Consider the following 14,774-nt stretch of genomic DNA (forward strand, 5'->3'; position numbering starts at 1 on the left):
CTCAGGCACTCCTGACTCCAGGGCCGTTACTCTATCCACTCTCGCTTTTCTTAATGTTGTATGATTTCTCCCTCTGGATTAATGCCTAATTTTAAATATTCTTACTATGACTTATACTGTACTTTATGTTTCTGATCTCACTTTGTAATTGGAACTATGTCCTGTATCAGCCTTGGGATGTAAATGTTCTCAATACCTCTTGTTAGTCTGTTGACATTGATCCTTGTGAAATGGTTCTCTTGCCTTCAGAGACCCTTCCCAGCTAGTATGCATGGGAATGTTTTACCAAGTGTAAGCTATGTGGTCTTTGGCATATCGAGGGGCCACTTTTGACCTATGTTTGCAGGAGGGAAAATGTTAAGAGGTCCCCTCAACTTGTCTTTTTGAGTTGCCATATTTTATGGAAACACTGGGCAAGAGGTGCTGAATGTGTCAAAGATGAAACCCCACCTAGATAACACAATTTATTGTTTGTACCCTATGCTGGATTCCTTGGGTGTCCTTGGAAGTCAAGACAGGTGCCAGTCAGTCTGCATCAAGCTGAGAAACTGTGTCTGCAGCTGGGACCCTTGTCAAAAAGCAGACCATCATATCTTCTTGGTCTGGCAATTCCCAAGGGAAAAGAATACTACCTTTTACATTTTACTTATTCATACTTTCTTTTTTTCTTCCCTTTCAGGAGGAATTGGTCCTTTCCCCCTCCCCTATGTCTTCCCCTTTTCCCTGTAACTTATATACCAAGGATTTCCCTGCACTACTAGGCTCCTTAGTATAGGCAGTTCTGACATACACGTGCCTTTCTCTTTAATAAATACAGTTGCAACACCTTTCTCATGGACTTGTGATAGTTTTGGGTTAACACTGTACATAATATGATGGTTAATTTTTTTTCTGGTTCTACTTATATTTTGCTTTGTTCATTTGTTATTTTATTGATTTGATTTTCCCCCTCTTCTTTTTAAACAGATTAGCTAAAGGATTATCAATTCAAAGAACAAGCTTTTGGTTTTAGATATACTTTCTTTGAAATATTTTTGTCTTCAATTTTTCAGGTTCTTCTCCATTTTTAAATTTGTGCTTACTTTAAGCTTCTTTATTTCTTGGCTTTCAAATTTTTTCAATGAATATTCAGTGCATTATTCCTGTTATTTTTTCTGTTGTTAATATATACTAGCAAGGATATGTTTTTTCTCCTTCTGAGGACTGCTTTATCTGCGTCTTGGAAATGTTTGCATATTGCTTCATCATCTTCTTCATCATCATTCTTTCAAATAATTAATTGTACTTTTTGAAAATTTATTCTTTCAACTTGTTATTCAGGATGTCATTTTCAGTTGCCTTATGTCTGTCTTCTGTTTGTGCTGTCTGAACAAATTAATATTTTTCTTAAGTTATGGTCTGGGCAGAAACATGCTAGTAGGAGGCTAACAGCTCCCTTTCATCTTCCCTCTCTGATCCCCAGTTTCTCCCTGCAGAGCCCAGTGAGCAAAGGTCACAGCCTGGCTCTTCAACTCACGATTTCCTACCCAGCCCTGATGGCCACTGGCTCCACTGCCTACAGCCCAATCTACCGGGTCCTGATCCGGGTGTCTGAGACCTACCCCAGAATGGAAAGGAAGCTGCAAAAGTATTTCCAGAACCCATGGAGGTCTGGGGGAGGCAAGTGCAAGGTCAAATTTGGTCCCAGGGAAGGCACTTTCTGGGTAGAGTTTTATAAAAGACAAGCCAAGGAAGGTGTGATAGCAAAGGGAGATCACTCTGTGCCAGTCACTGATACGTCATATGTGAATGTCTTCATAGAAGCAAGTGAAGGCCCAGAAGAGAACAACACTTTGGAAGCAAGCCAACTTTCCTTTCAGCCTCTGTCACTCCCAAAGGAATTTCCAGATGAGAAGCACCCAGATGAAGGAGGTGCTCCTAGCTCCTCTAAGTCCTTCATTCAAAAAATATTTCTCCATGTGGAGGCCCAGATGAACTTCAAGCTTTCCAAAGAGCTAAGTGACACAATTATTAACCTCTGCCCAAATCTTAAAATAGAGGAAGACCATGATGGACCAGAGAAAGTGATTGGTGACTACGAAGATATTGAAAAAATGTATCTATTCTTAAGTGAGAAAATGCTGGGAAATGACCAGGAAGAAGATTTTGCCCACTCAGCCTCAGCAAGAGAAATTGAGCACATTATGCCAAATGACTACAACAGTCCTAATGTTCAATCAAACCTAGATCAAGGAACAGAAGAAGAGTTAGACCTTATCTCAATTCCTTCACATCTGTATGAATATTTCAAATATTTCTTTGCTGAAACTCTGGACAGAATAGAAAGTGAGCATCAAGTACGTATCAAAAGTACCCTGGCATATCCTACTGGCAATGTTTTTATAGAGTTTGAGACAAGAAAGTCATCTGACAGGAAAGCAGCTCAAGAAGCTTTTACCAGAGCATTTCAGAGGGAAATAGAGAATGTGAGCCGTCAGGACATTCATTTCACAGATAATCAGCTGGCACTTGACGTCCAAAAAACACTTACCGGCATGTTTCAAAACCTCCATATTAAAGCTGAAGGAAAAGTCTTAATGCTCTGGGGAAATCCACAGGATATTTCAGGAGCTCAACATTTCATCGAATCAAACCTCTCCCGCAAAGAACCTGTGGAAATGATGGTTTCCCAAAACATGATGCAGAATCAATTTGAGATTGATACTGCTCACTTGCGTCTTCTGTACCAAGAAATCAGAGAAATAGAGAAAAAATATGACACTGTGGTGGAATTGTTGCACAATCCCCAAACTGAGAAAACCCTCATTGTGTTTAAACCAAAAGACAAAGGCTTAGACCTTTCTACACATGCTTGTGAAGTTTTCATTGACATCTTTCAGATGCTCATACCTCAGATTGCCAAAGAGGTAGTGATCCTGAAATCATTAGACCAAGAGAAAAAGTTGTGGCCAGAAAAGACCTTCTTTGAGGACTTTGACAGAAAGCACCCCTGTGTAAACTTGGAGTGGAATGGACAAGAACTGACACTGACTGGTTTGCCCAAGTACCTTGAAGAAGCAATGAAATATGTCAAGAGATATTTTAATATTGAAGATACTGCTCAGCAGAGACAAGGGCCAGCTCTCTCCTTTGGAGCAAATTGGAATAGAGAGTCCAGATCACCCTTGGACAAATATGGTGACGATTTCAACATGCTTTTACCTCCCTTCAATGGATTGTCTAGCTTTAGGGACTTAGGAAAAGAGGAGGATGAGGACGAGGAGGAAGAGGATGAAGAAGAAGAGGAGTGTGTCATCTGTATGGGAGTCATTCGCCAGAAAGAAGTCCTCCCAACATGCAAGCATGGGTTCTGTAGTTCCTGTATCAGAGAAGCCATGAAACATAAGCCAGTGTGCCCTGTATGCCAGACTTCCTATGGCATCATGAAAGGGAATCAGCCAGATGGAACGATGACGACCTCTTACAGAACCTCTTCACTTCCTGGTTATAATTCCTATGGCACCATTGTGATTCATTATGACATGCGGGGAGGCATACAGACAGAAGAGCATCCCAACCCAGGAAAACGCTTTGAAGGAACAAGGCGGGTGGCATACTTGCCAAATAATGAAGAAGGACGCCAGGTCTTGCACCTCCTCAGAAGAGCTTTTGACCAAAGGCTGATTTTCACCATAGGACAGTCCCGGACCTCAGGAGTCAAGGATGTGATCACTTGGAATGATATTCACCACAAAACTCTGCAGTTTGGCGGGCCAGAAAACTTTGGTTACCCTGATCCCAATTATCTGCCACGAGTCAAGATGGAGCTGAAGGCAAAAGGAATTGAGTAAGAGTACTGACTTCAAGGGTGCCTTGAGAGCTGGGCTTGCAAGAGCTGCAGCTGTGGACAGTAATCAAAGCAACCATAAAAATATTTGTGTGTTTAGAGAAAAATAAAAGAGTTTGAGAAGAAGCTAGTTTGTTTAGGGCTGAGTCAGATGAACCTGCTAACCTGTCTAATTTCCTGGAGTGTTTTACCTTTTATTAGACTAACTGAGAGCCTGGTAGGAATGTAAACTTTTTTCTAGTGAGAACCCAAAGTGTATCTCTCAGTTCTTCCCTGCCTGTTTTCATTATTCTGTCACCAGGGATCCTGGAGTTAAGGATTCTTCCATTGTACCACTTGCACAATGTGATGACTGACCCTCGGATCCATTCACATTATTTGTGGTCAGCTGTTGGTAGCCTCAGAAGTCACCAGAGCTAGCTCTCTGCTAGCTGGTATGGTAGCCAGGAACATTGAAAAGATTGTAACTCATCTTCAAGAAGATCATAATCTTCAAATACAAGATTATTCATCACATCAGAAACTATCCATCCTTAGGGCTCTGTCAAATTTACTATAAATTGAAGAGTAGGGGAAATATTTCTGTCTTTAATCAATTTCAGCAACGTCCAATAATCTTCAAAAACAGATCAAAAAGCCTGTTTGTCATTCAGAGCCCTTCATGACCTTGTCCCTCCTTCACTCCCACACTATGTACTCTGTGATTCAGTGATTGTGGCCTCCTTGATATTCCCTGTACAAGAAACTCCATCTCTCTGGATTGTGCATTTTCACTGGATATTCCCCATGCCTGGGATTCTTTCCATCCTCATTTCCACCTACTGACTTCCCTGACTTCTTTCAAGTTCTACCTAAAATCCTACCTTCTACATAAAGCCTTTTCCAAGCCCTCTTGTTGTTACTAGTGCTTTTCCATTGTGGATTATGTCAATTTATCTTGTATGTAACTTGTTTGTAAAAAGTTCTTTGCATATATTTGCATATTATCTATTAGACTTTGAGCTACTTGAGAGCAGAGACTGTCTTTTTCCTTCTTTTATATCCGCTAGCACAGGACTTAAAATATAGTAAGCACTTAACAAATACTTGTTGACTAACTGATTGACTATGGGTAGGCTCATTAACCTAGCTGAGAATCAGCGTGCCAACTGGCATTGGCTTGTATGCTGTTCTGCCTCTCTGCAGTCTTAGTTCACCTTTTGGTGTGCACCTGTAGTCAATCCCTCTGACTAGTCTTAGTGCAATCACATTCATATCCAAATATTTTCTGACTTTTAATCTCCACAAAATTGTCTGCTCAATTGCCCCCTCAAAAGTCTAGTTGTAGGGCAACAGATGAAATTCCCATTCCTCTTTGAATGAGTCCACCTTTTCTATTTGCTACAACTAAGCAGAAATGTTCATTAGGAACTTACACACTTGATTCTGTGGCATTGCTTGGAAAATGAAAGTGATACAGTGAAACCTCTCCTGATACAGGAGAGGTTTCTTTCCCAGTTACCAATAACCTATTGGTGACAATGCAACACCCTGTTGCCCCAGGACAGAAGGTTATGTATTGTATCTCAAATGATCTTCAGTTGATTCTTCTCTAAATAATTAAATCATCTGGTTCTAAATGCTTATGTTCTTGGTGTAATGTTTTAATGGCTGTGTCAGATGCTTCTAATAAAGTGAAAACTGTGTAATGATCAGAAAAAAATAGTTATGGTCTGTAAAGTATTTCTTAACTATTTCTGCGTTTTTTTATTTGTTTGCAACTTCTTTGTGCACTAAATTGACGTTCAATTTTTGTAAAAGTTATATGTGCTACTGTGAAATGTGCATATTGTTTTGTAGTGCCATCTTCTGCAGAAGACTGCAGAAGTCTTTCTAGTTTCTCCAGTAATTTGTTCAGTTCCTTATTTTTCTTGTTTATATTCCTATTAAAATCTTTCCAAACCGAGACTGATGATTTAGTATGTAAAGAAATTCATCCATACATTTATCTTTTTTATCAGCAGTTTCCTCATGTGAAACAGGAGGATACTTGAGTCTCAAGTGTGGAGAAAGCAACAGCTAAAATTATTGGGGACCAAAGCACAGGGTGAAGGGTGGGAAGGCATAATCAATTAAGGTGGACCCTTTGGTGGAATAAACAACTTTTATGTTCCTTCAAATGTCTAGGAAAGATAGTAGGTGAATCAGAGGAATGCTTAAATTTAGTTAAAACTGATATATAGGTTAACATTATCTAATTTTCCTTCTTTTCTTACCAATAAAATTGGGTACTACATGGGCACTTCCTCTTTTTGGTAAGCCCTTATATCTCTAAGTCTTCAATTACTGACTGGATTCCTTCGATTTCAATTTTAGACAAAGGGTATTGTTTAACCCTGGCCAGTAACTGATTACAATGGCTTCAATTCCTTTTATGGAATCAGATATTAGACTAGACTCATATTACAGACTATGTTTCCTTTCTTTCAGAGTGCTTTTCCACCATGGGGTGAAATCGTCATTTTCCTTCATCCTCTCCCAGCACCTGAAACAACATAGTAACTAAATCATATTTTTCTTACTAAAGTTCCAAAAACATCCCCCTGTGGTATGGCATATACAGGATCTATATCAATAATTTACACAAATGTACTCTTCTCAAGAGATCAACAGGCAAATCAAGTGATAGCCAACAACCCCGCCCCCCAAAAGTATTTATTTTCAATTAAAGTTCTATTTGAACAGTGGTTTTGGAGAGAGTGGGAGAACTTTTAACTGTCATCTCTTTTTCCAATTTTTTTTTCTTCTTTCTCACTATAGAAATCCTTCTTAAGTTTATGGGAGGCATAATACTCAGTTCAGCGATGACAGTTACCTATTTGCTTTGGATATGGTGTTTCTCCAAATCCCACTGAGTATGCTAAATTACCTCATTCAAATGAACCTTCCTCTAACCGCTGCAAATCTGAGTTTTTAGAAATAAAAACATTTCACACATGACAGAAACATGTTAACCTCTTGAGATAGATACCTTCCAGGAACATACAGAGCTTCCCATATTTCTCCACCATTTTAGCCAGTGGAGATCCAGACGGGATCTTTTCAGAGCACACACTACCCATTTCCTAATTGACTATACCTAGTCTCCTTGCTTCCGAAGGTATTGGTTGGTTGAGTCTTGGCATAGAGACTTATTAAAAAGTTAGGGTCACTTACCTACTAGAAAGTGACCATGAATACCCACTGGGAGTTCAATGGGTATCTCAGTGCCTGAGATTCCTGCCCAGTCACCCAAATCTTCAGATTGGAATGAACTTATGTGGAGACAATTCTTGAAAGAAAAAATAGGGCAGCTAGGTGGCACAGTGGATAAAGCACTGGCCCTGGATTCAGGAGGACCTGATTTCAAATCCAGCCTCTGACACTTGACACTTACTAGCTTGTGACCCTGGGCAAGTCACTTAACCCTCTTTGCTCCACAAAATAAACAAATGAATGAGCACATAAATGATAGATAGATAGATAGATACAGATAGGTGAATAAATAAAATATTTTTAAAAGACAATTGTTTCAGGGGACAGTATAACTTGTAAGGAGGATTGCTTGGCTGTCCCTTGCATCAAAACAAAATGCATCATTCTGAGTGAGTTCTAGAACTCACAACATCATTGCTCCAAAAAACCTCCAAATAATGCCATAGGAAAGAAAATATAATGTTCAAAAAGAGGAAAATAGTAGCATCCAGAATATATACATACAAGCAGTCTGCTATCAGCCATTCAACATTACACACCTACTCTGTGCCAAACACTGTGCTAAGCACTGGGGATACACAAAGAGGAAAAAGACAAGTCTTGCTCTCAAGGAGCTTATAATCTAATGGGGGAGACTACATGCAAAACAAATATAAACAAACCATATACGGAACAAATAGTAACTAAATAAGACTGAAGGCAGTAGAATTAAGAGGGCCTAGGAAAATCTTCCTGTAAAAGATGGGACTTTAGTTGAGACCAAAAGGCAGTTGGAAAGTCAGTAGGTAGAGTAGAGGAAGTTCTGTCACGAGGGGCAACCAGAGCAAATACCCATAACATTAAGGAGAACAGTGTCACTGGATCAAAGAGTACATGGTGAGAAGTAAAGTCTAAGAAGATCAGAAGGGTAGAAAGTGGGTTGGATATGAAGGGCGTTGAATGGCAAACAGAACATTTTGTATTTGCTCCTTGAGGCAATAAGGAGCCACTGGGAGTTACTGTGGGAGTTGGGGCTTGGAGAATGACATGATTGGACCTACTCTTTAGGAAAATCACTTTAGTGGATGAATGGAGGATGCAGCGGAATGGGGAAAGATTTGAAATAGGCAGACTCACCAGTAGGCTACTGTAGCAGTCCAGGCATGGGGTGACAAGGGCCTGCACCAGAGTGGGGGCAGTGTCAGAGAAGAGAAGGGGATATATTTAAGAGGTTTTACAGAGGTGAAGTCAACAGGCCTTGGCAACAGATTGGCTATGAGGGGTGAGAAATAGTGAGGGGCTGAGTATTTATCCTAGGTTGGGAGCCTGAGGGACTGGGAGGATGGTGTTTGCCTCCTACAGTGAAAGGGAAGGTGGGAGAGAGGGGGTTGGTTTCAGGGGGGAAATGATGGGTTCTGTTTTAGCCATGTTAAATTTCAAATATCTATAGAACATCCAATTCAAGATGTCTGAAATCAGTTAGAGATGCAAGATTGGAAGTCAGCAGAGTTTGGGGCAGGAAAGGTAGATTTTAGAATCATCAGCATAGATATGGTAATTAAATCCATGGGAACTGATGAGATCATAGTATAGAGGGAGAAAAGAAGAGGGTCCAGAACCCTGAAGGACCACTAGGTTTAGAGGTTGTGATCTGGAGAAGAATCCAGGAAAGGATACTAAGAAGACTCTTTCAGAGAGGGATGAGGGGAACCAGGAGAGAATGATGGCAGAAAACCTGGAGAGAAGAGGCATACAACCAGTGTCAAAGGCTCCAGAGAAGTGAAGAAGAATAAGGATTGAGAAAAGGCCTTTAAATTTTGCAATTAAGAGATCACTAGTAACTTTAGAGAGAGCAGTTTCAGTAGAATGCTAAGTTTATCAGCCACAATGTAAGGGGTAAATAAGAGAGCGAGAAAAGAGCAGAGGTACTTATTGTAGAGGGCCTTTTGGAGGAGTTTAGCTACAAAATACACAGTAGTTAGAGGAAATGAAAAGGTCAAGTGAGTTTTTTGAGGATGGGGGAGACAAAGACTATTTATAGGTAATAAACAAAGGAGAGATTGAAAATGAGTGATAGCATAGGGATGACAGAGCAGTCTGAGGACATGGGATAGAATAGGATTTCCAGAAGAGGTAAAGGGTAATTAACCTTGGTAAGTAGTAAAGCCACCCAGTCATGGGAGAATAGTGAAGGAGGAGAGAGTGGAAGAAGAAATCTGAGTGATCACAGATGAGGAAGAGGGAAGTCAGCTGAGAGGGTGGTGGAAGAGAATGCTATGAGAGGTTTGAGGAGAGGTGAAAAGGTTTGGAAGGCCTGCCATGGAGGGGGGATAGGGAGTTTATAGGATACATAAACAGATTGCCTAGCAGCACAGAAGGCCTACTTGAGGTTGTTGAACTTCTGGGCTGAGTCAAAACAGTTTGTATGATTTATTTCCACCTTTATTCAGCAGCACATTAACTCCTCTGAGGGAAGGCAATCCTTTGTGTGAGTATTCCAAGGCTGAGACTTGAGTAGGAAGAATCAGCAATTCAAGAGATCTAGGGATTCAAGTGTGGAAGACAGTGTAGAGTTGAATTGGCTCAACAAGGGGTCAAGATGAAAGCGGGGAAAGAGTGGCTAGTGATGGGATGAAGGCCCAGAAAAGAATCAAGGGGTCAAGGGATTGGAAATAATGATGTGAAAAAAAAATTAGGATTCAGTAAGCAAAGGCAGAGGGACAGGTGAAAAGCCAGTAAGTTATGGTTGGAAAAGGGGACTTTGGCATTCTTAATTTTGGAAGTGGTATGTTTGTGAGTGATGGCAAGATCAAGGGTATGACCAAGTTTTTATGTGGCTGATATGTTGTGGAGTAAGAAGAGAGTAGATTGAGGAACTGAGGAACTGAGTGGTTAGGGAAAGAGACTCAATATGTGTGTTGAAGTCTCTTAGAATGAGGGCGGAAGTTGAAGAGGAAAGAATAATTGTGAGCCATGTACCAACCTGATTGAGGATAGAAGGGGAGTGATCTGGGAATCTGAAGACAACAGCTACCAGGGTTTTGATTGTATTGTAGTTAATAATAGCATCAAGGGAAAAGAGGTTGTTGAGTGGAGTTACCAGTGGGGAACAAGGAGTATTTTAACTATATTTCAACCAGTGAACTGAGAATCAGAGAAGGTGAAGTCAGTACTGTAAATAGTGATCAGGAAGAGTGTCATCTAGGAGTATCTAGGCTTCAGTAATACCTATATATGGAAGGAGTTGGAGAGGAAATGATTTAGAATGAAAGGAAATGTGTTGCCCATGGAACAGGTATTCCACAAGGCACAGGGGAAGGTTGGGTGGTATGAATATTAATTAGAGGTGAAAGAATTGAGGGGAATGGGAATAAGTAATTGGCTAGTAGGGGTTGTGGAATGTGGTTTGGATGATGATCTTCAGGTATTCACAGAATCACTTGAATGAAAAGGGTATGACGGTGTGAGAATATTCATCTTTGAATGAAAGGTACCACCCCTCTTCCCAATGAATGCTGGAGATAGAGCTGGAGGAAGTGCCATCTGAGATGGGAGGCATACATTCAGGTATTCAGGTGGAAAATCCTGCTTCACTAGTCCTTTTCCCTCTGAAGGGTGAAGATCATGCAGGAAAGGGGTACATCAAGAGATGAAAGTCATACCTGTGCAATAAAAAACAGAGTCAGAATTCCCATTCCCCACCAACTTTCCTCTTCCCTCAAGAGACAAACACAGCAGGAAATGGAAGGCCTGAAGTGAAAAGGTAGGTTGCTCCTCTTTGAGATTCTCCACATCTTATTGTAGATATCTGGTATCAGGAGGTAGAAGTTGCCTTGTGCTTGTGCAGATGGAAGTTGTTGCTTTGGGGCAAGTGGAAGACTCCTGACCTGGCCTCATACCACCTTCCTGAAAGGGACATGCTGAGCCCAGCAGGAGATGGAAGGCACAAGGCATGTGGTTAGAGGAGCATTAGGTTCCTCTTCTCAAGTGAAGAAGCTGGTGAAGAGTAGGTAGCAGGAAGTGGTATACTCCTGGGAAGGAAGTCCTTTGGGACAGATGGAAGATGCCTGCTCTCTTGCCACCTTCTCTCAAAGGACACTATGACACCTGTTTTTAATTTTCCCCCAATTTGTTTTTCTTTCTCTTTTTGCCCTTATATTGCCCTCATTCCTGCATGTGCTGAATGTAAGGGGGGAAAATAGACATTGCAAGTGACAAAGGTTGTCCTACATCCAGTTTGGACTCAAGGTTCAACCAGGGAATCTATTTCTCTTTCTCTTTTCCTGTTAACCTTAAGGTTAACATTATGCCTGTACTTCTTCATCCTTAGGAGTGCTCCCAGGACAAGCTTAGCTGTCTACCTCTCCTGCACAAATGTCCTATCACTGCTGGTACTGTTTCTTTTGAAAAGTAAGTTTCCTTCAGGTTCTCCACCTTTGTGCCTGTGAATCCCTTGAAGTTAACTTGATTTCTCCATTTATGGGTGTTAGGATAATTCCAGCAAAGAGCTGCACAATCTCCCTCTTCTGCACAAATTTCATTTTGAAAAGCTCACTGTTGGTTCAGAAAGGTGAGTTTCCAGAACTGAATTTGCTTAAGAACTTTCTAGAGGTTTGGGGTGGGTACATCAGTGAGGGCAACCCCAGGCTGGGGCCTTCTGACAGGCCAATTAAATTGTTCCACTGCACTCTTGACTCATATTTCTCTGCAAATACTCCTATGCATCTCTAACAGTAAAAAGAATAATTCACTTGCATAAAGAAATCTGTACATTTTGTGTCACTTTTGAGATGCTGAGAAAACTGTAAGATTAGTAATTTTCTTATTCCACTGTTGCAAGGGAGACACCATGGGATAACACAAATTATGTAACTTGATTACCTTGACAGGTATGGTAAGTGGATGAGTTGGGAAGTAAAGTCCAGGTTTCCTGACCCCACCAGTCAGGTAGTCACTGCCAATTGACTTGGAACTCTTCCTGTCAACCATTATCTTTCATTCTTGCCATCCTTGACTTCCCTGAAAATTCATGTTCCACATAGCTAGAATTATGGGCCTTTTCAAAGGCTCTCAATTTGGAAGCCCTTATCAGACACCTGAGAAAAGGGATGCCCTCAAGGTTTTCCAAGGCATAATGGATAGAATGTGTCTAATATACCTATTAAGTCCCCTTCTTGGCAGACTCCAGATGCTGACAACTGGGCACAGCCATAAGTGTGCCTCTGTCTTAATCACACTTTATTCTTTCTTATTGTTCCCATTCCAGGTGTGAAGGTCTTTTCCTTTCTGTTCAGGATTATTCACGATAACAACAGCAAAATAAACCACCATAATAATCATTTCAACTACCAAATCAGGAACAAGAACAGCAAATGTCATCGAAGGAGTACAGTGTGTGTGTGTTTGTAATGTCCTCTGACCCAGCAGCAGACCTCTGATTCTGATGCTCTTTGTAGTCTAATTGACAGAGGAATAAGTAATGATAAGATATTTAAAGTTACTCAGGCCAGGAGGACACACCTTTGGTTCCAATGGTCTTTTTGGTCCAATTGAAAGAGGACTTCTCAAGTGACTTGAGAAGTCACTTCCATTATTTCTGTTCCACAGCACAACTTCATTTTCTTTCACCATCCTTGGCTTCCTTGCATATTCATCTTCCCCAAAAAATCAGATCTTGATTGCTTGACACCAACATGATATATATGGGTATAAATGCACATTGCCAGTGGGAAAAATTCTTGGAAAATAGGTTCAGATTCTGGGTCTCCTCACAATGTCAGTTTCTACTTCTCTTGGCCTCTCAATGCCTTAAGGTGAATCTCATTTCCCCATTGATTGCTGCTAGGATCATTCCCTTAAAGAGTTGAACAACTTGTGGATAAATTTAATTTTGCTCAATGTTGCGGTTCGAAGGTGAGTTTACAGATTTGCATCCGTTTCAGAAATTTTAATAGGTTAGGTATAGGGGCTCATGCAGATCAGTGATTAGAAAAAGAACTCTTTTGTATGCAGCAGTCTATATTTTGTATGCCTTTTGAGTCTCAGACAAAACTGAAATTGGAGGTTTTCTTCCTCTGATTTTGCAGGTTAGAGAGCTGAGAAGGAGTGAAGTCAGATGACTTGGCCCTTTTGACATGCCCAGTGTGTCATTTGAAATTTTATGGGAGTGCCTATCTCCATCCCAAGTTTTGGAGAGCTTTAATGTATTGTTACTTATAAATTAGAGGCTATAGAACCAGTCTTTGGGCATTAAGCATTTATTAAAGCATATTAAATATTAGTAAAGATAGAGCACATGGTGCTGAAAGTTCAGAAGCCCTACATACCTAGGATAGAGGAGAGAGAGCCAGAGGGCAGCATGAGAGAGAGAGAACAGAGCACCAAAAGAGAGAGACCCTTCTCTCCAAGGGTTTTTATCTTTCCACAGGTTGAGGTGGGTCACTGCACATTGATCCAAGCTAATTGGCCAGTAATATTCAAATCCATTGATTGGCATGACTTGAGGGTGGTCTAGGTAAGTTAACTTCCTTTAGGTAGTCAGGAAGGTCAATCTACATTTCCTTTGCAATTCTACTAACTCTGGGCTGGCCCTGCAAAACCAGCCAGAGTTCCTGTGTGTGTGTGTGTGTGTGTGTGTGTGTGTGTGTGTGTGTGTGTGTGTGTGTGTGTGTGTGTGTGTGTGTAGGGGGTGTCTCTGAGTCCCCCAAACACCATATTATTAATACTTTTCTTACACCGGTAAGTGGATGAGGTGATTTCTGAAGTCCAGGCTTCCTGTCCTTGCAGGTCATTATGGGTTCTCTTAGCAATCTTGACCCCTGTAGTTCAGCCATCCATTTTTCCTCACTGGCCACATATGTATTGATTCTTGCCATCCTACACTACCCTAAAAATCCATTGTCCACATAGCTAGAATCATGGTCCTTTTCATTGCCTTTCCTTGAAAACCCCTTATCAGACAGGTGAGGGAAGTGAGCATTGGGCTTTTCAAATGCCTAAGTGATAGAATTTATTTGAGGTACCCATTTGGTCCTCAGCTTGGCTGACTCTAGATGCAGGCTATTTGACCTTACCTTCAGTGTCCTTCAACTTTGGGGAGATTAGATTCTTCTGTGTCATTTCCCTTCTCTTGACCCCATCAGATGGAGACATCAAGGAGAACATATTTAAAATGCTTGGGATGCCACAGAGTTGGGACAAGGTACAGGACCACATAGTCTGTCTTGGTATCTCTTTCCCTGAGGCATCACTTTGTTTCTGCACTTTGTCCTAGGACTTTGGTAACCTGAAAGACTTAAGAGGTCACCCTCATGTTTACTTTTGGAACCACTGCACTTCTTTTTGAAAGGTAAATCTCTTCAATTTCTTTTTCTCCTGGGCAAAATGGATGATGTTGGCCTCTGTGGTTGGAATCTGGCCCAGCCTATAGGGCTCTCCCTTAATGTGATGGACAAATAACATTTTTGCAAGTCATCCTGGTTAAAAGTAAAATAAAAAGTACAAATTGGCAATTCACACCAAAGGACACACTGAAAAAAGGCACTACACAAATCAAAGGTGAAAATAGCATAATCATGAGGAATGAGATTCAGTAGACTATAGGGATTAGGGACCACAGGTGCTTTAGGAATCACACAAGCATTCACTGCTCAGGTCTTGAACAAGACCCACCAGCAACTGAAGACACAATCAGGAAGGATTCGAGAATTAGGACTAGTTTAAAAGCCCAGAAGAT

At 40.9% G+C, this 14,774-nt stretch overlaps 1 protein-coding gene across 7 annotated transcripts in view; it reads left to right on the forward strand.

Annotated features, from left to right (window-relative positions):
* The window catches only part of LOC122733553 (E3 ubiquitin-protein ligase DTX3L-like), a 35,527-nt gene extending 30,020 nt beyond the window's left edge, over positions 1-5,507 (forward strand). For all 7 annotated transcript variants that reach the window (XM_043974036.1, XM_043974035.1, XM_043974034.1 and 4 more), the window contains one exon: positions 1,463-5,507. In XM_043974036.1, the coding sequence (XP_043829971.1) occupies positions 1,536-3,830 (2,295 nt within the window). In that variant the 5' untranslated portion in view covers positions 1,463-1,535 and the 3' untranslated portion in view covers positions 3,831-5,507. The remainder of the gene's footprint in view (positions 1-1,462) is intronic.
* The last annotated feature ends 9,267 nt before the right edge of the window (positions 5,508-14,774 follow it).

Source organism: Dromiciops gliroides, chromosome X, assembly GCF_019393635.1.
Source record: "Dromiciops gliroides isolate mDroGli1 chromosome X, mDroGli1.pri, whole genome shotgun sequence".
Lineage (NCBI taxonomy): Eukaryota > Metazoa > Chordata > Mammalia > Microbiotheria > Microbiotheriidae > Dromiciops > Dromiciops gliroides.